Source organism: Triticum aestivum, chromosome 2A (assembly GCF_018294505.1).
Source record: "Triticum aestivum cultivar Chinese Spring chromosome 2A, IWGSC CS RefSeq v2.1, whole genome shotgun sequence".
NCBI lineage: Eukaryota > Viridiplantae > Streptophyta > Magnoliopsida > Poales > Poaceae > Triticum > Triticum aestivum.
This window is the reverse complement of record NC_057797.1, coordinates 421,890,838-421,913,290: the sequence shown is the minus strand read 5'-3', so window position 1 is coordinate 421,913,290 and position 22,453 is coordinate 421,890,838. Positions and strand designations below refer to the sequence as shown.

The 22,453-nt window shown below is 41.8% G+C and overlaps 1 protein-coding gene across 1 annotated transcript; it reads left to right on the top strand.

Moving 5' to 3' along the window:
• The first annotated feature begins 9,001 nt into the window (after positions 1–9,001).
• LOC123188872 (uncharacterized protein At2g23090) lies at positions 9,002–11,083 on the top strand. The gene is made up of 3 exons (XM_044601146.1): positions 9,002–9,263; positions 9,356–9,396; positions 10,741–11,083. Exons 1-3 carry the CDS (start codon positions 9,191–9,193, stop codon positions 10,858–10,860), a joined length of 234 nt encoding a protein of 77 aa, XP_044457081.1. The 5' UTR covers positions 9,002–9,190; the 3' UTR covers positions 10,861–11,083.
• Positions 11,084–22,453: the final 11,370 nt, after the last annotated feature.

Genomic DNA, 22,453 nt, shown 5'->3' with positions numbered 1-22,453 from the left:
TTCCAATATATCAATCTTTATGTCTCAACCATTTTGAGACTCCTCGTCATGTCCGTGATCACATCTGGGACTCCGAACAACCTTCGGTACATCAAATCACATAACTCATGATACATATCGTCATCGAACGTTAAGCGTGCGGACCCTACGGGTTCGAGAACTATGTAGACATGTCCGAGACTCATCTCTAGTCAGTAACCAATAGCAGAACCTGGATGCTCATATTGGTTCCTACATATTCTACGAAGATCTTTATCAGTCAAACCGCAAAATAACATACATTGTTCCCTTTGTCATCGGTATGTTACTTGCTCGAGATTCAATCGTCAGTATCATCATACCTATTTCAATCTCATTACCAGCAAGTCTCTTTACTCGTTCCGTAATGCATCATCCTGTAACTAACTCATTAGTTACATTGCTTGCAAGGCTTATAGTGATGTGCATTACCAAGAGGGCCCAAAGATACCTCTCCAGCAATCGGAGTGACAAATCCTAATCTCGATCTATGCCAACTCAACAAACACCATCGGAGACACCTATAGAGCATCTTTATAATCACCCAGTTACGTTGTGACGTTTGATAGCACACTAAGTGTTCCTCCGGTATTTTGGAGTTGCATAATCTCATAGTCATAGGAACATGTATAAGTCATGAATAAAGCAATAGCAATAAACTAAATGATCATAGTGCTAAGCTAACGAATGGGTCATGTCAATCAGATCATTCTCTAATGATGTGATCCCGTTCATTAAATGACAACTTATGTCTATGGCTAGGAAACTTAACCATCTTTGATTAACGAGCTAGTCAAGTAGAGGCATACTAGTGACACTCTGTTTGTCTATGTATTCACACATGTACTAAGTTTCCGGTTAATACAATTCTAGCATGAATAATAAACATTTATCATGATATAGGGAAATATAAATAACAACTTTATTATTGCCTCTAGGGCATATTTCCTTCAGTGCCCCCAGGGCATCCCCAGGTGCTACTCTAGCTAGTTGTATGTCTTCTGGTCCATAAAAAATTCACAAAAAGTTTCATGGTGTTTGGACTCCGTTTAATATTGATTTCCTGCGATGTAAAAAACAAGCAAAAACAACAACTGGCACTGGGCACTGGGTCAATAGGTTAGTCCCAAAAAATGATATAAAGTTGCTATAAAATGATTGTAAAACATCCAAGAATGATAATATATTAGCATGAATACTTCGTAAATTATAGATATGTTGGAGACGTATCAACATCCCCAAGCTTAATTCCTACTCGTCCTCGAGTAGGTAAATTATAAAAGAAATAATTTATGAAGTGTGAATGCAAGCAAAGTGCACAAGTTTGATCGATGACAATTTCAATCACTTTTCCTAGCATCATAAGAGCAATTCTTTTTTTAAAACTTCTCATGTTAAAGTAGCAACCAATTCACATGTTAAGGTTCAAACAATGAATTCTCTTAAAACTCAAGAACCTATGTTCTCAGTCACCAAGCAATTGCAATTCAACTTATTTAACAGAGTCTAAGTAAGAGCTCCACATACTCAACCATCATATAGTCTTCTATGATTGCTAACACTCACTGCATACACATGAGCAAAAAGTTTCAACCGGCACATAGAAAGATAGGGGCCTATAATTTCGCCTCCCAACGTATTCACCTCAAGGGTGATGTCAACAATAATAACTCATGCTACCCACATCCAACTGGATATATGTTCCTAGATCTTTCCTCACCACATGATGCTTGCCAAAAGAGAAAAATAAAAAGGAATAGAAAGAAAAACTTGGACTCTTGCATGAAAGTAAATACATAAAAGTAAAAGATAGGCCCTTCGCAGAGGGAAGTAGAGGTTGCCATGTGCTTATTTGTTTGTATGCTCAACCCATTAGTGCAAAAGAACGTCATGTTATATTGCCCCTTATGATAGCAACCTTTATTATGCAGTCTGTCGCTTTTATTCTTTGCCAACAGAAGTTTGTACAATGCTCAATTTTCTCTTACACTAAATGATCTAACACTTTCAGAAGAAATTTTTATTGCCTTATTGCACCGATGACAACTTACTTGAAGGATCTTACTCAATCCTTAGGTAGGTATGGTGGACTCTTGAAAATGAGATTTGGATTTAAGGGTTTTTGGATGCACAAGTAGTATCTCTACTTGGTGCGGAATTTTTGGCTAGCAAATATGGGGGGCAAGCACCACATATTGAAGGATCTATGACAATATAATTTCTATGTGAATATGAACAAACATAAACCATTACATTGTCTTCCTTGTCCAACGTCAGCAATTTTGGCATATAATATTTTGATGGGGGCTCACATCACAAAAGATTTCCAAGATAGTGTATTTGCATGTGAAAGTTCTCTTCCTTATATTAATTATTCATGAATTGCTTGTATGACCAATATTGTGATTGTCAAGCTTCAAAAGATTTCACTTCCTAAACCCAATGTGAAGCTACCACTAGGCATGATATAATTTCAACTTCATGATTTTAAATTCATACAACAATTTATTCATAGGATATAAGTGAAACACAAGAGTAAATGACAAGCTACTCCAAAAAGATATAAGTGAAGATCAAGCGAGTAGTTATGTAAATGAGTAGCTATTTGAGGAGACTCTCTTATTTAAAAACTTTCAGATCTAAGTATTTTATTAAAACAGTAAGCAAAAAAACAAGATGACATTCCAAGAATAGCACACATCATGTGAAGAAACAAAAACTTAGGCTCAATCGATACTAACCGATAATTGTTGAAGGAGAAAGTGGGATGCCTACCGGGACATCCCCAAGCTTAGATGCTTGAGATTTCTTGAAATATTATCTTGGGGTGCCTTGGGCATCCCCAAGCTTGAGATTTTGTGTCTCCTTAATTCCTCTCATATCACGGTTTTCCTAAATCTCAAAAACTTCATCCACACAAAACTCAACAAGAACTCGTGAGATAAGTTAGTATAAACCAATGCAAAAACCTTATCATTCTCTACTGTAGCAAAGCACTAAAATTATTATTCAACATTTCATACTAAATGCCTCTACATATTTAATACTCCTAACCTCAAATAGAATCATTAAACAAGCAAACATATGCAAACAATGCAAACATAACAGCAATCTGCCAAAACAATACAGTCTGTAAATAATGCAAGAATATCAATACTTCTTTAACTCCAAAAATTATGAAAATTTACCACACTGTAGAAAATTTACCAGATCTTATTGTGCAAAAAGTTTCAACATTTTATCATATTCTGACTTTTCTAGGGAATTTTTGCAACAGCGATAAACTTTCTGTTTTGAAACAGCAACATGTATACTTGCAAAATAAGCATGTCAAAGGCTATACTTGACATTTTTATTGAAATAGAGATGCAAAACATTATTATAAATAACATCAAGCAAGTCCTAGTAAAATAAAATGATGCACCAAGAAAAACTTATAGCATGTGACGAATGAAAATATAGCTCCAAGTGAGGTTACCGATAATGTTGGAGACGAAAGAGGGGATGCCTTCCGGGGCATCCCCAAGCTTAGTTGCTTGGATATTAACTTGGGGTGCCTTGGGCATCCCCAAGCTTGGGGTATTCTCACTCCTTATTCTCCTCATATCGACATCTCACCCAAAGCTTGAAAACTTCAATCACACAAAACTTAACGGAACTTCATGAGATAGGTTAGTATGATAAAGAGCAAACCATTTCACTTTGGTACTGTCAAAGACAAGATTCATAATTGTTCTCACATAATGCCTACTGTAGCATATCATTTCCACAATTTATATTGAGCAATATAAGCCATAGAAACTAGAAAACAAACAAACTATGTATTGAAAACAGAATCTGTCAAAAAGAGAACAATCTGTAGTAATATGTACTCCAACCATACTTATGTTACTCCAAAAATTCTGAAAAATTAGGAAAACCTGGGTAATTTGTCTATTAATATTCTTCAAAAAGAATCAGGATTTTATCATGCTTCTGTTAAAAATGATAATTGTTTTACTGAGCGCAATTGTTTTTGTTTTTCAGCAAGATTAAATCAACTATCACCGTAAGCCATCCCAAAGGTCTTACTTGGCACTTTATTGAAACAAAAGCAATAAAACATGATTACTACAGTATCCTAATCATGTGAACACATAAAAACAGTAGGTAAAAGTGTTGGGTTGTCTCCCAACAAGCGCTTTTCTTTAATGTCTTTAGCTAGGCATGATGATTTCAATGATGCTCACATAAAAGATAAGAATTGAAACATAAAGAGAGCATCATGAAGCACATGGCAAGCACATTTAAATCTAACCCACTTCCTATGCATAGAAATTTGTGATCAAACAATTTATGGGAATAAGAATCAACTAGCATAGGAAGGCAAAACAAGCACAACTTCAAGATTTTCAACACATAGAGAGGAAACTTGATATTATTGCAATTCCTACAATCATAAGTTCCTCCCTCATAATAATTTTCAGTAGCATCATGAAGAAATTCAACAATATAACCATCACATAAATCATTCCTTTCATGACACAAAAGCATAGAAAACTTATTACTCTCCACATAAGGAAATTTCTTCTCATCAATAGTAGTGGGAGCAAACTCAACAAAATAACTATCATGAGAGTGAAAAATAAAATCATGATGACATGTTTCATGGTTATCATTATTCTTTATAGCATACATGTCATCACCATAATCATCATAGATAGCAACTTTGTTATCATAGTCAATTGAAGCCTCATCCAAAATGGTGGATTCATCACTAAATAAAGTCATGACCTATCCAAATCCACTTTCATCATTATAATCATCATAAATAGGAGGCATGCAATAATTATAAAAACTTTGCACATCAAATCTTGGGGTACTAAAAATATCATCTTTATCAAACATAGCATCCCCAAACTTATGGCTTTGCATATCATTAGCATAATGGATATTCAAAGAATTCGTATTAACAACATTGCAATCACGCTCATCATTTATACCAAACATTCTATTGAATTCTTCTTCTATCAATTGAGCACAATTTTCCTTTCCATCATTTTCACGAAATACATTATAAAGATGAATAATATGATGCAACCTCAATTCCATTTTTTAGTTTCCTTTTATAAACCAAACCAGTGATAAACAAGAAACTAAAATATTTGATTGCAAGATCTAAAGATATACCATCAAGCACTCATCTCCCTGGCAATGACGCCAGAAAAGAGCTTGATGTCTACTACACAACTTTATTCTTGTAGACACGTGTTGGGCCTCCAAGCGCAGAGTTTTGTAGGACATTAGCAATTTTCCCTCAAGTGGGATGACCTAAGGTTTATCAATCCGTGGAAGGCGTAGGATGAAGATGGTCTCTCTCAAACGACCCTGCAACCAAATACAAGAAATCTCTTGTGTCCCCAGCACACCTAATACAATGGAAAATTATGTAGGTGCACTAGTTCCGCAAAGAGATGATGATAAAAGTGTAATATTGATGGTAGAAATATATTTTTATAATCTGAATAAATAAAAACAACAAGGTAGCAAATAGTAAACGAGCACAAAAAACGGTATTGCAATGCTTGAAAATGAGGCCTAGGGTCCATACTTTCGCTAGTGCAATCTCTCAACAGTGCTAATATAATTGGATCATATAACCACCCCTCAAAGTGCGATGAAGAATCACTCCAAAGTTCCTATCTAACGGAGAACATAAGAAGAAATTTTTTGTAGGGTACGAAACCACCTCGAAGCTATTCTTTCCGATCGATCTATCCAAGAGTTCGTACTAAAATAACACCAAATAATTTTAGATTCATAATACTCAATCCAACACAAAGAACTTTAAAGAGTGCCCCAAGATTTCTACAGGAGAAACAAAGACAAGAACGTGCATCAACCCCTATGCGTAGATTACCTGAATGTCACCTCGGGAATCCGTGAGTTGAGTGACAAAACATATATCAAGCGAATCAAAATAATACCCCATTGTCACCACGAGTATTCATTTGCAAGACATATATCAAGTGCTCTCAAATCCATAAAAGTATTCAATCCGATAAAACGAAATCTCAAAGGGAAAACTCAATTCATCACAAGATAGAGAGAGGAAAACACCATATGATCCGCCTATATTAACAAAGCCCGCAATACATCGAGATCGTGACATCTCAAGAACAAGAGAGAGAGAGAGAGAGAGAGAGAGAGATTACCCACATAGCTACGGGTACAAACCCTCAGGCCCGAGGGTGGACTACTCCCTCCTCATCGTGGTGGCCGCCGGGATGATGAAGATGGCCACCGAAGATGATTCCCCCCTCTGGCAGGGTGCCGGAATGGGGTCTAGATTGGTTTTCAGTGGCTACAGAGGCCTCCGGCGGCGGAACTTCTGATCTGGGGTTACATTCGAGGGTTTTGGAATATTTGGCAATTTATAGAGCGAAGAGGGGGCGCGAGAGGCCACCGAGGTGGTCACAACCCACCTGGGCGCGCCTGGGCCCCTAGGCGTGACCTGGTGGGTTGTGCCCTCCTTGGGGCACCCCCAGGTGCTGCTCTGGCCTGTTGGATGTCTTCTGGTCCATAAAAAGCACAAAAAGTTTTGCGGTGTTTGGACTCCGTTTGATATTGATTTCCTGCGGTGTAAAAAACAAGCAAAAAACAACAACTGGCACTGGGCACTGGGTCAATAGGTTAGTCCCAAAACATGATATAAAGTTGCTATAAAATGATTGTAAAACATTCAAGAATGATAATATATTAGCATGAATACTTCATAAATTATAGATACGTTGGAGACGTATCACAATCCTAGCCCCAGCGGCACTCTGGCGCCACCGGGAGAGAGGGGGAGAGAGACCCCCTCCTTCTTCTTCCTTGGCCTCCCCCCCTAGATGGGAGGAGAGTTCCCCCTCTCGTCCATGGCCTCCATGGCGGCGGAGGGGCGGGATCCCCTCCGAGATTGGATCTCCCTCTCTGTTGTCTTTTGTTTCGCGTTCGCCAGATCTGGCCCTTCACGGTTTCTTAAATTTTCGGAGATCCGTAACTCCGATTGCGCTGAAATTTTTACACGATTTTTTCCATAAATTATCTTTCTTGCGCCAAAAGAAGGGCCCCAACCGACGTTCGAGGAGGGCACAAGATACATGGGCGCGCCTGGCACCCCCTGGCGCGCCCTGGTGTATCTTGGGGGCTGTGGTCTGCCGTTTACGTTGATTCCACCTCCCAAAAATCACATATATTCCAAAATAATTCTCCATATTTTTTTTCACATTTGGACTTCATTTGATATTGATTTTCTACGAAACCGAAAACATGCAACAAACAGGAACCGGCACTGGGCACTGGATCAATATGTTAGTCCAAATAAATCATATAAAATGTTGTCAAAAGTGTACAAAAGTTGTATAATATTGACATGAAAAATCAAAAATTATAAATACGACGGAGACGTATCCGTACCTTCCCCAAAGGCGAAAACTTTGAAAACACACCGTCTTCTTCGTCTCCACTTGCGGTTATCTCATTCCTTTACTTGTTGCTAGCTTTTGCCTTTCCTTTAAATCTTGTTAGCTTGTGTTGCTCGTTCCGCTTATCATGTAGATTCTCCACTTAGTTGAATATCTAGACGACCTATCATTTTGGTGATCCTAAAGTTTGCAAAAGAGATTAAAATTGTTAGTCGCCTATTCAACCCCACCCCTTCTAGTTGACCATACCAATCCTTTCACAAGGCATGCCGTCTATCAGCCGAGTACTCGATAGAAAAAGGAGCAATAGGAAAAGACTTCGGAACGACCGAGGAAGCAAACACTTAGGCCGTTATGACACAGGTTAAAGTAAAGGCCTTAACATCCCCCATGTTCGGTGAAGCTGGAGTTGGGTAAATTTTTTAGAACGATCAAATCAAACAAAGAAAAACCATCTTTATTCAACACATTTAATGCCTAACCGAGCTAAACAAATTCTTTAAAAAAATAAGAATTAAAGTTACTTAGATGCTTTATGCTCTCGATGTTAATGACGTTGTCCGGCCTTGAGACAACACGAGATCCCAGCCCCCAAGTTGGTCTCGATGTGGCGGAGCGAGGAGGTCAACTCAACGAAGTGACAGCACAACACGGTTGACGTCGCGAGTCGAAGCCTTCGGTCCAGCTGACATGACGAAGCAGGTCGTCGGGGTGAAGTTGGAGCCCCCAAAGTAGGTCGATAAAGTGATGACACAACACGGTTGACATAGCGAGTTGAAGCCTCCGACTCAGCTGACATGACGAAGCGGGTCGGCAAGGTGACGTTGGATCCCCTAGAGTAGGTCGATGAAGTGACAACACAACACAGTTGATGTTGCGAGTCGAAACCTTTGGTCCAGCTGACATGACGAAGCAGGTCAGCGGGGCGACGTTGGAGCCCCAAGAGTAGGTCGATGAAGTGATGACGCCGAAGCCCTTGACTCCTTGAGCCAGCCGAGGTGGCAGGGGCAAATCGATGAGGTGACGTCGGAGCCTTCACGTCAGCCGACGTGACGGAGCAGGTTGGGATGGTGGACGTCAGCATGATATGAAGTGACGACGCGACGATGCCGGCGCAAGTCGAAATTCATGACGGGATCGATGTTGGCTTGCTGAAGTGATGGCGCGACGATGTCGGCGCGCCCAACCTGTGCAATCCGTGGGACGGCGATGTGGTCTCCTCCCCTCCCTCCTCATGCACCCAACGCTCCGAGGACGGCACAACCCTCTCATCTCTGCCACGTGACACCAAGATATTGGTCTCGGTGGAGCTGCGAGATTCTTGTGAGAAATCAACGGTCGAGGAGACGTTTGTTTCCAGATCTAAAAATCCGATGTCAGATTTTTATCGATTCCGTTAAAGTATTTTGAATTTTATTCTAGACCCAGTTTTCTTACAGCTATTTCTAGACCCGGTTCATAGCACCACTTTGTTAAAGATGGTTCTAGACCTCGGAAGGAGCAGCTAACGGACGGTCCAGATACGCCCTCCTTCAGCGGGGGTCCACACGGACACTGGCACGCGCAAGTTGCCCGCGATTGATTGACGCCAACGTCGGCCCCCGCCTCCACCTCCCACCTCCACGTCTATTAAACGCAGCCGCCTCCTGCTTCTCGCCTTCCCCACCAAATTTCCGCCGAAGCAGAAAAGCATCGTCTCTCGTCTCGTCGAGGAATCAACAACCATGGGCGGTGGCAACGCGCAGAAGTCCAAGATGGCGAGGGAGAGGAACCTCGAGAAGCTGAAGGGCGGCAAGGGTAACGGAGCTAATCCCCTTCTCTTGGTCGCCAGATCTTCTTGGTCTTCCTGATCTGATCCTGTCGGCGTTTTCTCTTGTGATCCTTCGCAGGGAGCCAGCTCGAGGCCAACAAGAAGGCCATGAACATCCAGGTGCGCCGTTAATCCCGCCTGTCCAATCGATCGAATCGATCTAACCCTCTCTAGCGATTGGGGATTTTTTTTTCCGCAGACGAGACTGTTATCTGTTGAATTTGTTGAAATTACGCCTTTAACTGGGACGGGATGCGTGGCCCGTCAGTTGCAACGACGATTGGTAGCCTATTTCTCCATAGGACTCTGGGTGGATGGATTTTTCTTTTTTGTGCGGTGATTATCGGTAGGATTTGGAGCGTATTTCTCAATTGCGCCTAGAGAAACGAAGTGAGTCATGTACTCTACTTTTGACTGCCAGGACTATAGCTAGCGTATCGACATACTAGTATGCTAGATTACAAGTTAATTTTTTCCAAAATTGCTCCTTCGGGCATAGATCTAGGGGTATTTTCCTCGCATATCGTGCGTATTACAAGTTACTACTAGTTGTTTGTCTGCCTGAGTTCTGCCAAGCAAAGTTGCAACCTTCACAGTGTGTGTGTCGCTGTTTGATAAGTACTCCCTCCGTTCCTAAATATAAGTCTTAGAGATTCCACTACAAACTACATACGGATGTATATAGACATATTTTAGAGTGTAGATTCACTCATTTTGCTCTGTATGTAGTCCATAGTGGAATCTCTAAAAAGGCTTATATTTAGAAACGGAGGGAGTAAGAGACACTTGTAGTTCAATGAGATATAATCTGACAGCTTTAAGAGTGTGGCATGTCCGAACCAGCTTTGGGCTGCTACCAAGCAAGGCTATGCTTGTTTCTGAAACTTGTTCTGGATGGTACTAGCTAGTCACTAGGATCCAGGGGGAAGGGGTAGCTGGAAGACTCCTGTTAAGTTAGTGTATAGTCCCAGTGGATGCGCCCGTTGTTTGCTTACCAACTTGATGGACTGAGCTTGAGATGCCAAATAGCCAGGTGAAAAATTCTAGTCTCTTGGAGCCCAACTGCTCACAACTTGAACTAGTAACAAAGTGATGTAGCCCTTGATATAATGAAAATTGTCATTGCAGTGTATAATTAGTCTTGACAAATAATCATGGCAGTCATGTTGCCTGTGAGTTAATCAACTTCTTGTCTGCCAATTGATGTGCACCATATTGGATAGCTGAAATATTTCAGTGGCTTTGCCTTGCACATCATACCAGTCTAGTGAATACTCCCTCTGTCCCGAATTAAAGTTGTAGTGTTAGATACATCCGTATTTAGACAAATCTAAGACAAGTAATTTGGGATGGAGGTAATATGTTATAAGTTACCGTAGATATCTTGTAATCTTCCGCATTTCTGCCAAGAAACATTATTTCGTATTGCCTGGTCATCTGATCAATGCTTCCTTCCCAATGCAGTGCAAGATATGCATGCAGACTTTCATCTGCACCACCTCTGAAGCAAAGTGCAAGGAGCACGCCGAGGCGAAGCATCCGAAGAGCGACCTCGTCCAGTGCTTCCCCCACCTCAAGCCGTGATATCTGCCAAATCGGACGGAGAGAGAGAGAAGCTGCCGTAATCCACCTAGTATTATCATGTTCCGCAATGACTGGTTGTTGACCTAAGCATGGGTCTGAACTCTGGTGTGCTGCTGTCCCAGCTGCTTTGGTTGTGTGCCCATCTACTATGTAATCGTCCTCTATCAGCCTGTTGTGCTACAATATCTTAATCCTGTGTGGATTTGCTCCTCGTGCTTAGTCAGTATGCTGTCACAAAATTCATCTTTTTGATATGTTTCTCGCTTCCAATGGCACCGATGCTAGCTTGGTCAGAGCACGGTTTACAGCCAAGCTACATCAAACATCAGCAGTTATTTTTTTTGAAAGCAAACACAAATTTCTATTACGATTACTCGCTGGCCATATCACCAGCAACAGCGTCTAGTACAGGTTGCGGAAAGTGGCCAAGCCGAGTCTCATAGCACCCACTCTCAATATAGACTCCACTCGCAGCTAACATATTTGCTGCTTTATTGCAACCACGGCTAGATTGATTCACACTCACAACATTCAGACCTACATGCACCTTAAACTTCACATCTGTACACAAAGTGCCTAAAGCTGAAAGATCATAGGTTGTTACTTGTTATTGCTTCCTTCAGCCTTGTGGAATCTGTTTCAAATATCACTTGTTGGCAGCCCAAATGAGTAGCAGTAATAGTTGCTTGCTGAAGGGCCAAAGCTTCAGCATGCAATGGACTGGAGACTTGATTCAGACTTCGAGCACCTGCTGCCAGGAGCATTCCTGACGGTGAAACCCAGCCTCCTGACTGTGTTTCTTCAGTAAAGGATCCATCTGTGTTTATCTTGAGAATTCCCTTCGGAGGTGGCTTCCACTCATGTTTTGCTTGCTTGCTCATCTCTTCCTTCTTTGTCTTGTCCTTCACGCAAGTCAATTGAAGATAATACTTCTTGTGGGTTCATCCTTACTAGCGTTGTTTCTTTCATGCCACCATAACCATAAAAGTAAGCAAACTTTCAAGCATTCGGTTTTCTTTGAAGTGAAAATGTTTTCAAACACTTCCTTTCGGTCATGACATTCGACTAACTTTAGTCTGATGTGTTCAAGTTGAGATGCTCTCCACGGATTTTTAACTTTTTTTGCATTAAGAAAAGAGGTGGCCTCCATCCTCATCCAATCTATAACAAAGAGGGCACCTAGTATCAACAGGAATACCTTTTCTATGAAGTTTCATTCGCAAGGGAAGGTTGTACGTCGCAACTCTTCATAAGAAGTGTAGTACTTTGTTTGGTAGAGGGAGCGCCCATAACTTCTTCCAGTTGAAGCTTGAGATTTCCCCTTCTGCAATGGAAGTTGAAGTTAGCCCTATACAAAATCTCTAGCTGCACTATCTACACCCACCTTATAAGCTGATTTAACAGAAAATGATCATTTTTTATCATAATGCCATGCAATGAAATCACCTGTATCTTCTTGAATGGGTATTCGCATGATGAGGTTTGCATCCTCAGCCGAGAATGTCTGTTGTACCAGCTGCACATCCCATTGGTTTGTTATCGGGTTGATCAAATCAGCTACTTTGTCCACCAGATGGTTACCTTTTGGTGTATTGGGCCTCCGTGTGTTTCCTCCACGGACCAGTCCATATTTTGATCCTTTCCCCGTTTCCCACTCTCCATATTATCCCTTTCTCCAGCAATTGTATGCCTTTTATTATGCTTTGCCAAGTATAGGAAATACATGCACAAGGAATAGCCTCAAGCATTGATCCATTTGGGAAATATCTGGCAGCCAACACTTGGGAGCACAAGGAATGGGGATTCTGTAGAATTTTCCATGCCTGTCTAGCCAACATAGCTAGGTTGAAATAGTGCAGGTTCCAAAAACCTATACCTCCATCTTTTTTTGGCTTTGATAGCTTTTCCCAATTAATCCAATGGATTATATTGGTCTTATCCATTTGGCTCCACCAATAGCGTCCTATGAGAGCACTCAGGTCGTCACAGAAGGTTCTGGTCAGGTCCAAGCATGCCATTGCATACACTAGAATTGCCTGCGCCGCAGTTTTTATCAATATTTCTTTCCCTGCTTTTGACAACAGTTTCTCCTTCCATTCCTGTTTTTTTTTCCAGACCTTCTCTCGAATATAGCGAAATTCTTTGCTTTTCCTTTGCCAATATATGTAGGAAGGCCTAAGTATTTTCTAGTTAAGCCCTCCACATTGATGCCCATGATCCTCTTCATAATGTTTTTTCGTCCCTCATCCTTATTTTTGCTAAAGAAAATTGATGATTTGTCCTTGTTTATCATTTGCCCTGAGCACTTTTCATATGTACTCAATATCATGTTTACCTCTTGTGCTGCTCCCTCATTTGCCTCCATTAACACTAATGAGTCATCCGCAAAGAGGAGGCGGCTAACACTAGGGGTGTTTCTGCATATTCTTATGCCTCTGAGCTTTCCATTTGCTTCAGCTTCATTCAACATTGCAGAGAAACCTTCAGCGCAAAACAAAAATAAGTATGAGAATAAAGAATCTCCTTGGCATAGTCCTCTCTGAGGTACGATCACATCAATTTTGCCCTGGTTTACCTTAATTTGTTATTTTACACTAGTTATGCACTTCATTATCAGCTGGACCCAGACCCTTTTAAATCCTAGTTTTATCATCATGTCTTCAAGAAACTTTCATTCTACTCTATCATATGCTTTGCTCAAACATGAGCAGTTCTAACTTCGAGTAAGAGCACAGTTTATACAACCAAAAATTGGCTAGATAATGTTTCGGCAAGCAGAAAATTGACATCGTCAAAGATTTCCCAAAATCAACAACTTTTCTATAGTTTTATTAGTCTATAAACTTGCATGATATGTGTAGTTAAACCACACAAATGGGTAGCTGAGATGTGTAGTTCACTATCACCGAACTTGCTAGTAAAATGCGTTATTGACACATTAGCTGAGATGCGCACACAAACTAAACTAGTTGATTGCTTTAGAGTAAAAAATGCATTCTCTGTCACTGAACTTGTCAAGCTAGTCATACTTGGGTAACCCACTATGGTAGCTTGAAAAGTCGAAAAAGGGTTTCCCCTTTACATTAACCACCACGACATATTTCATACAAGTATAGAGTTATCCCTATAGAAAAACAGAAATAAACATGTCTTGTTGGGGCAGGAACAGAACAATAGGCCCCAACAGATGATAGAGGCTAAGGTGTCTCGTCATTCGATGAGAAGGTGGTTATCGTTTTGGTGGAGTAGACTTTGACGACCCGACTACGAACGTGCGAGGACGTCGCGCCTTAGCAATCGCTAAACCAACTCCGAGAGGTTATTGACTACGCCGGAGCACGATCAACCTGACCACGAAGGTCTATTTCCTGCAAGCAAACGAAGAATAAGCAAGAAACTGAGATTCTAATATGGATATTGCGAATATAAGATGAAAGCTTTATTGATCAAGGTGGGGGACTGTGACGTATTGGTCTGGTCGTTGAACACAAACGAAGTACGCGAAGTTGCAGCTATGGCGTACTTTTAATCTAAACAAAACCCAAAGTCTAAACGATGCCCTAAGGGTTGTATATATGGAGGAAAGAGGGGGGAATTTCGTGGCCCTTGAAGGAGGGAGACAAAACCAACCCTAACTCTTGTTTCCCCACACATACGGACTCTAAAAACAACCTATAATCAAGTATTTCAAAATTACATGGGGCTGACCCAAAAATAAGGTGACGCAACACCTAGAATAGCCTCTGGATGAAATTTATGAAGTGACATCTTGTATATTTCATCCAAGGCTTCATGCACTCATTATGGTGGCTTCAAAGTCCTGGAATCATCACTTGTAACTCCGTTCTTGTTCCGTTGCGCATGCCATCATCTCCATGCTTGAACTTGCTCCAAGGTTCACCTTTCTTGTCCAAGCTAGGCCCTTCATTTGTAAGCAAAACAAATGTATCCAATTTAGGCAGCATCATATTCTCATGAACATTAGAATCGTTACCAAAAAACGAAAGTACCTGGTAATTCAATTGGCGTGCGCGAGCTCTAGTAATTGGTCCAATACGTATAGCAGCAGGGGTTGTGGGTATAACAATGGTATTGATGTCCTCATAATCCTCCCCTTCTTGAAATGAAGTCGTCCTCGACGGAAGCTCATCTTCCTCACCCAAATAAGGCTTCAAATCTACAATGTTAAAAGTGGTACTAACCACAAAATCTGCAGGCAGCTCAAGTTTATATGCATTATCATTTATTTTCTCTAACACCTTAAAAGGACCATCAACACGTGGCATTAGCTTTGATTTGCGCAAATTAGGAAATCTATCCTTACACAAATGTAACCAAACAAGATCTCCAGGTGCAAACACAACATGTTTTCTACCCTTATCTCCAGCAAGTTTATATTTAGCATTCATACGCTCAATGCTTTCCTTAGTTAACTCGTGCATTTTTAAAATCAATTCAACATGTTGTTTAGCATCAAAATTAACCTTCTCCAAAGATGGAAGAGGCAACAAATCAATAGGTGCATGAGGTAGGAAACCATACACAATTTCAAAAGGGAACATCTTAGTAGTAGAATGCAATGAACGATTATAAGCAAATTCAATATGAGGCAAGCATTCTTCCCACATTTTCTTATTATTCTTCAAAATAGCCCTAAGCATAGTAGACAATGTTCTATTGACTATTTCAGTTTGTCCATTAGTTTGGGGGTGACAAGTAGTACTAAAAAGCAGTTTAGTCCCCAACTTAGCCCATAAATATCTCCAAAAGTGGCTAAGAAATTTAGTATCACGATCTAAAACAATAGTATTTGGCACACCGTGCAAGCGAATAATTTCACGAAAGAACAAACCAGCAACATTAACAACATCATCGCTTTTATGACATGGTATAAAGTGTGCCATTTTCGAGAATCTATCCACGACAACAAATATGTTATCCCTCCCCTTCTTTGTTCGAGTTAAACCTAAAACAAAGTCCATAGATATATCCTCCCAAGGAACACTAGGTACAGGCAAAGGCATATATGAACCATGAGGATTCAGTCGTGACTTAGCTTTTTGACATGTAGTGCAGTGAGCAACAAAACGCTCAACATCCGTCTCATCTTTGGCCAAAAGAAATGTGTAGCAAGTATGTCCTCCGTCTTCTTCACGCCAAAGTGTCCCATTAATCCTCCTCCATGCGCCTCCTGCAACAACAAAAGACGAACAGAGCTAGCTGGAATGCATAGCTTGTTAGCACGGAACACAAATCCATCACTAACGATGAACTTGTTCCATGTTCTCCCTTCCTTACAATTCTGCAATACATCTTTAAATTTAGCATCATACACATATTGATCTTTGATGGTCTCCAAACCAAATTTTTTAAAGTCAAGTTGTGAAAGCATAGTATAATGATGAGACAATGCATCGGCAATAACATTTTCTTTACCCTTCTTGTGTTTAATGACATAAGGGAAAGTCTCAATGAATTCAACCCTTTAGCATGTGTATGGTTCAGTTTTGCTTGACTTTTAATGTGTTTCAAAGATTCATGATCAGAATATATAACAAATTCTTTGGGCCATAAATAATGTTGCCATGTTTCTAAGGTCCGAACAAGAGCATATAATTCTTTATCATAAGTAGAATAGTTCAAACTAGGCCCACTCAATTTTTTAGAAAAGTATGCAACAGGTTTGCCATCTTGTAATAGCACACCTCCTAATCCAATTCCACTAGCATCACATTCAAGCTCAAAAGTCTTATTAAAATCAGGAAGTTGGAGTGAAGGAGCATGTGTCCACTTATCTTTCAATACCGTGAAGGTTTCTTCCTGTGCAGTACCCCAAACAAAAGGCACATCCTTTTTTGTAAGCTCACTGAGAGGTGCAACAATGGTGCTGAAATCTCTCACAAAACGCCTATAGAAACCAGCGAGTCCAAGAAAACTCCTCACTTGTGTGACCGTTTTGGGCTGTGGCCAACTCTCAATAGTTTCAATCTTGGCTTTATCAACTTCAATTCCCTGTGGAGTAACAACATTACCAAGAAAAGATACTCGGTCAGTGCAAAAGGTGCACTTCCCAAGGTTACCAAACAAACGTGCATCACGTAAAGCAATAAAAACAACACATAAATGTTCCAAATGTTCCTCCAAAGATCTGCTATAAATCAGTATATCATCAAAATAGACTACCATAAATCGTCCAATGAAACCACGTAAAACTTCGTTCATTAATCTCATGAAAGTACTAGGTCCATTAGTTAACCCAAAAGGCATGACTAACTGTAAGGGCATATTTATCCCTAAGGTGTTTTGGTGATTGATGACAATGCATTTGCGGACTAATCGTGTGTCTCGAGTATTTCAGATATTTCATGACTAGGCACAAGACGGTTAGGAGCCCCTCGAAGATTATTGAAGACGACATTTTTTTTCATTCCTTTTTGGTGAATTTGAGTCGTAGGAAACCCGTACTATTAAGAGGGGGTTCGCTTTGGAAAGGTTTGGGTGGAATTGTCACGTACACGTTTACTCCTATTTACTCCGCCTTTCCCTTACCACTTTGGAGCATTCTCCATTTCTTCGAGTTTGTGCAAAAAGAAGATTTCCTAGTGTTGCTGTTCTGGGGCTTGCGGTAGTACTTCTCTTATGAGCGGTAGTACCGCAGGCCCTTGCGGTAGTACTGCAGGAGGCCACGGTAGTACCGCTCCTTGGGAGCCGTAGTACCGTGAGTCCTGGTCCGGCACAGCACCAGTAGCGGAAGTAGGAGCGGATGTAATTTTTTACATTTGCTCCCTGCACGGTAGTACCGCTTGTCTTCGGCGGTAGTACCGTGTCGGACTTTTGCACTATTTGAAAATCAGCGGAACTGGCCACGGATGTTTATTTGTCCACGGCCTTCCCAGGCTGGTCCAACCCTGCCTTTCGGTAGTATCGCAAGGAGGTGCGGTAGTACTGTGAGCCCTTGCGGTAGTACCGCTTGGCAGGCGCGGTAGTACCACATGTCGCGGGCTGGTTAAGTGGATAACGGTTGGATTTGTCTCTCCACTATATAAGGGGTATCTTCTTCTCCGAGTTGACTACCTCTTCCAACCCTAAGCTCCATTGTTGCTCCAAGCTCCATTTTCGCCCGATCTCTCTCCCTAGCCAATCAAACTTGTTGATTTTCTAGGGATTGGTTGAGAAGGCCTCGATCTACACTTCCACCAAGAGAAATTTGATTCCCCCCACTAATCCCTTGTGGATCTTGTTACTCTTGGGTGTTTGAGCACCCTAGATGGTTGAGGTCACCGCGGAGCCATATTCCATTGTGGTGAAGCTTCATGGTGTTGTTGGGAGCCTCCGATTAAGTTGTGGAGATTGCCCCAACCTTGTTTGTAAAGGTCCGGTCGCCGCCTCCAAGGGCACCAATAGTGGAATCACGGCATCTCGCATTGTGTGAGGGCGTCAGGAGAATACGGTGGCCCTAGTGGCTTCTTGGGGAGCATTGTGCCTCCACACCGCTCCAATGGAGACGTACTTACCCTCAAAAGGAAGGAACTTCGGTAACACATCCTCATCTCCACCGGCTCCACTCTTGGTTATCTCGTACCTTTACTTGTGCAAGTTTATTTGTGTTATTTCCCTTGATTGCTTGTGTGCTTGTTGTTGTTGCATCATATAGGTTGCTCACATAGTTGCATGTCTAGACAACCTACTTTGATGCAAAGTTTAATTTGGTAAAGAAAAGTTAAAAATTGTTAGTTGCCTATTCACTCCCCTCTAGTCAACTATATCGATCCTTTCAATTGGTATCAAAGCCTCGTCTCTTTACTAAGGACTTTGCCGTCCGAAGAGTATGGTTGACACCGTAGACGGTGTGGAGGAGCACTCTGGTGTTAATGCGATCTCGTCTACGGGCGATGGGGGAACCTCGGTCTCTCGTGAGGAATTCAATGTGGCCTTGGAGACATTGAAAACCTCCATGACGACTGAGGTTGAAAGCATGTTTACTAAATTCATTGAAGGGCTTAAACTATCCACCGCACCGTTGAAAGTGGGTGATCCCACTAACAAGGTGACGGATGCTAACTCCGACAAGGGGGAAACTACTAGTGGAAAGGCTCCTTCTAGTGGTAAAAATGGCACCGGCATCTTTGCCCATGTGGAACCTCCACTTGTTTATGGTGGACCGATTCCTTGCACTCATTTGAATCATGCCGGTCCTCCCCCTAAGATTGTGAAAAATGAGGACTTTGATTCTTGGGTCTATCGGTTTAAGCGTCATTTAAATCATGTGAATACTAATCTTTGGAGAATCATTGAAGAAGGTTTCTATCCACATGACCGAAGCAACTTCACTCCAAGAGAAGCCGTGGATAATCAATTCAATGAGAATGCTCTCTTCATCATCCAAGATGCAATTCCACCCGAAGATCTTCCTCACCTCCGACCCTACGCCATAGCCAAAGATGCATGGCACCAAGTTGTTTCTCTCTACCGGGGAAGCGCAAGCATTCAACGCTCCAACTATGAAGTGGTGCAAGATGAAGCCGATGAGTTTGCAATGAAGGAAGATGAAGAACCTCGTGAGCTTTATCGAAGAGTAACCAAACTCGCGGTTTCACTCTGAGATCATGGGAGCAAGGACACGGATGACAATTGGATCAAGCACAAATTCCTCAAGGCAATGATGCCTTACCACAAGGCCATGTCCTCCGTCATTCGTCAAAGGCCTGACTTCCACACCTTGTCCTCAAGTGAAGTGTTGGATGAGTTTGTGGCTATGAGCATCTTGGACAAGACTGCCGACAATGCGGTGCTTCGCTCTCAAAGGGCAAAGAAGCCCAACCTTGCATTGAAGGCCAAGGTTTGTGTTGAAGAAGAAGAATAAGAGGAATAAGAGGAAAGCAACCCCAAAGATACAAAGTATGCCTATCATGAACACATGGCACTTGCTTCAAGGGAATTTTGGAGAAAGAAAAACTCAAGGCCAAACTTCAACAAGAACAACTCAAGTGGCACGAAGAGCAAGCAACATGTGAGGACTTGCTATAATTGTGGGAATGTGAGCCATTTTTTTGCGGAGTGCCCGTATGAGAAGAGGGAATACAATGGTGGCAAGCTCACCCGAAAGGACAAAGCCAAGTCTTTCCCAAACAAGAGCAACTTCACCAAGAAGACTTCTCACAAGGCGTTGGTGGTTCAAGAAGAGTACCATGAGGATGGTGATGATAATGAAGATGGTGAGTCGGTTGCCATGGCCTTCGTTGCCATTGCAACAACTCCACGAGTGTCTCTCTTCGACTCACCCTATGAGAACATCACCGCCAAGTGCCTCATGGCTAAAGCCACCAACAAGGTAACCCCCAACATCAAAACTACCATCATTAATAATCCTTCCTTGACGGATTGCATTGATGAATATGAGGGATCTAATGTGGAGGAAAATGAGTTTGAGTCCTTTATGGGTAAACTCAAGGGTAAATCCAAGAAGCATTTCGTTGCTCTCTTGGAACAACTTGGTGAAGCCAATTACATGATCGAGGCTCATGAAGATACTTTCTCCAAGATGGAGGGGCATAGTCGTGACTATGCCGATGAGATTTCGGATCTTTCCAATGCTCTTGAGGAAGATCGAGGTCTTCGTTTGGCTCTTGAGGAGTCACACAACGTTGATCACGCTAAGTTAAAGAAAGATTTTGATCATGCTCTTGTTGTTTCTTGTGTGCTAAACTACGAGAAGGCCAAGCTTGGGGTTAATCTTGCTAGAATCAAAGAGGAGTTTGACCTACTTGACAAGGCTCACAAGGTCTTGAAGGGTGCTCATGCTAGCCTCAAAGAGTCTCATGATCAACTTCAAGTAAAGCTAACCAAGGAGAAAGCCACTTTTCCTCGTATGATGTTAATTGATAATGCAAATGCTACTAGCCCATGTTGTGAGCATGTGCATCTTGTTGAGGAGAACGCTAAGTTGAAGGTGCAACTTGAGAAAGGTCTTGTGTCTTGCATACAAGGCGAGAAGAACCTCAACGACCTTTTGAGCAACCAAAAGGAATTTGTGGCCAAAGAAGGGATTGGGTACGTGCCCAAGTCCAAGAACAAGAAGAAGAATGACAAGGCCAAACGACCTCCTCCTCTCAAGAAAACCTTTGTGAAGGAGGGAGAGGGTGCTCCTAAGGAGAAGGAGAAGAACACCATGAGGGGTAGTGATGCCAAGAAGGGCAACGCTTCCCTTCCCAACAAAGCCGGCGACTTTAACCCTTCTTATGTGTTGTGCCGTGCTAGTGATGGGCATGTTTATGCCAAATTTGTTGGTTCTCCTTATGAGTACATTGAATGGTCTATTTGGGTTCCTAAGACCCTTGTTACTAACATCAAAGGACCCATTACAAAAATGGGTACCTAAAACCAAGCATTGATCTCTTGTAGGTGTTTGCTTCCGGTGGGGGATCATGGTTGCTCGATAGTGGAGCTACTAATCATATGACCGGAAGCAAGGACTTGGTGGTGGACATGCAAAAGATTCCATCCATGCCCACCAACGTCGAGTGGGGTGACGCCTCGTCCTCTAAGCTATTGGGACTCGGCAAGGTTGTTATTTCTCATGATCTTACGATCGAGAAGGTCATGCTTGTTGAGTCCCTTGCATACAATTTACTTTCCGTTCGTCAACTAGCACTCATGGGTTTTGCCACCTTCTTTGATGTTGATACCGTGGCCCTCTTGTGGAGCAAGACTCTTAAAATAGCCTTTGTTGGGCATGTCGAAAATGGTCTCTATGTGATTAACTTTTCAGAGCGACTCACTAAGACCATGACATGCCTAATGGCTAAAGTTGACGTGGGATGGCTTTGGCATCACCGTCTAGCCCATGTCAATATGAGATCTTTGCAAGGTATTCTCAAGGGGGACCATGTTTGTGGACTAACAGATGTTACCTTTGCCAAAGATCATGCTTACAGTGCTTGTATCGAAGGAAAGCTACATGAAAAGGTCACCCTCCCACGACTATCATTTACTCAAAGAGGCCTTTGGAGCTCCTTCACATGGATCTCTTTGGGCCTCCATCTTTTGATAGTCTTGGGGGTAGGAAGTATTGCTTGGTGATTGTGGATGATTATTCAAGATACACGTGGGTATATTTCTTCAAGAGGAAGAGTGAGACCCAACAAACCGTCATTGACTTTGCAAATGAAGTGATGATCCACAAGTATAGGGGATCTATCGTAGTCCTTTCAATAAGTAAGAGTGTCGAACCCAACGAGGAGCAGAAGGAAATGATAAGCGGTTTCCAGCAAGGTATTCTCTGCAAGTACTGAAATAAGTGGTAATAGATAGTTTTGTGATAGGATAATTTATAACGAGCAACAAGTAACAAAAGCAAATAAGGTGCAGCAAGGTGGCCCAATCCTTTTTGTAGCAAAGGACAAGCCTGGACAAACTCTTATATGATGTAAAGCGCTCCCGAGGACACATGGGAATATCGTCAAGCTAGTTTTCATCACGCTTATATGATCACGTTCGTTACTTTGATAATTTGGTATGTGGGTGTACCGGTGCTTGGGTGATGCCCTTACTTCGACAAGCATCCCACTTATGATTAACCTCTATTGCAAGCATC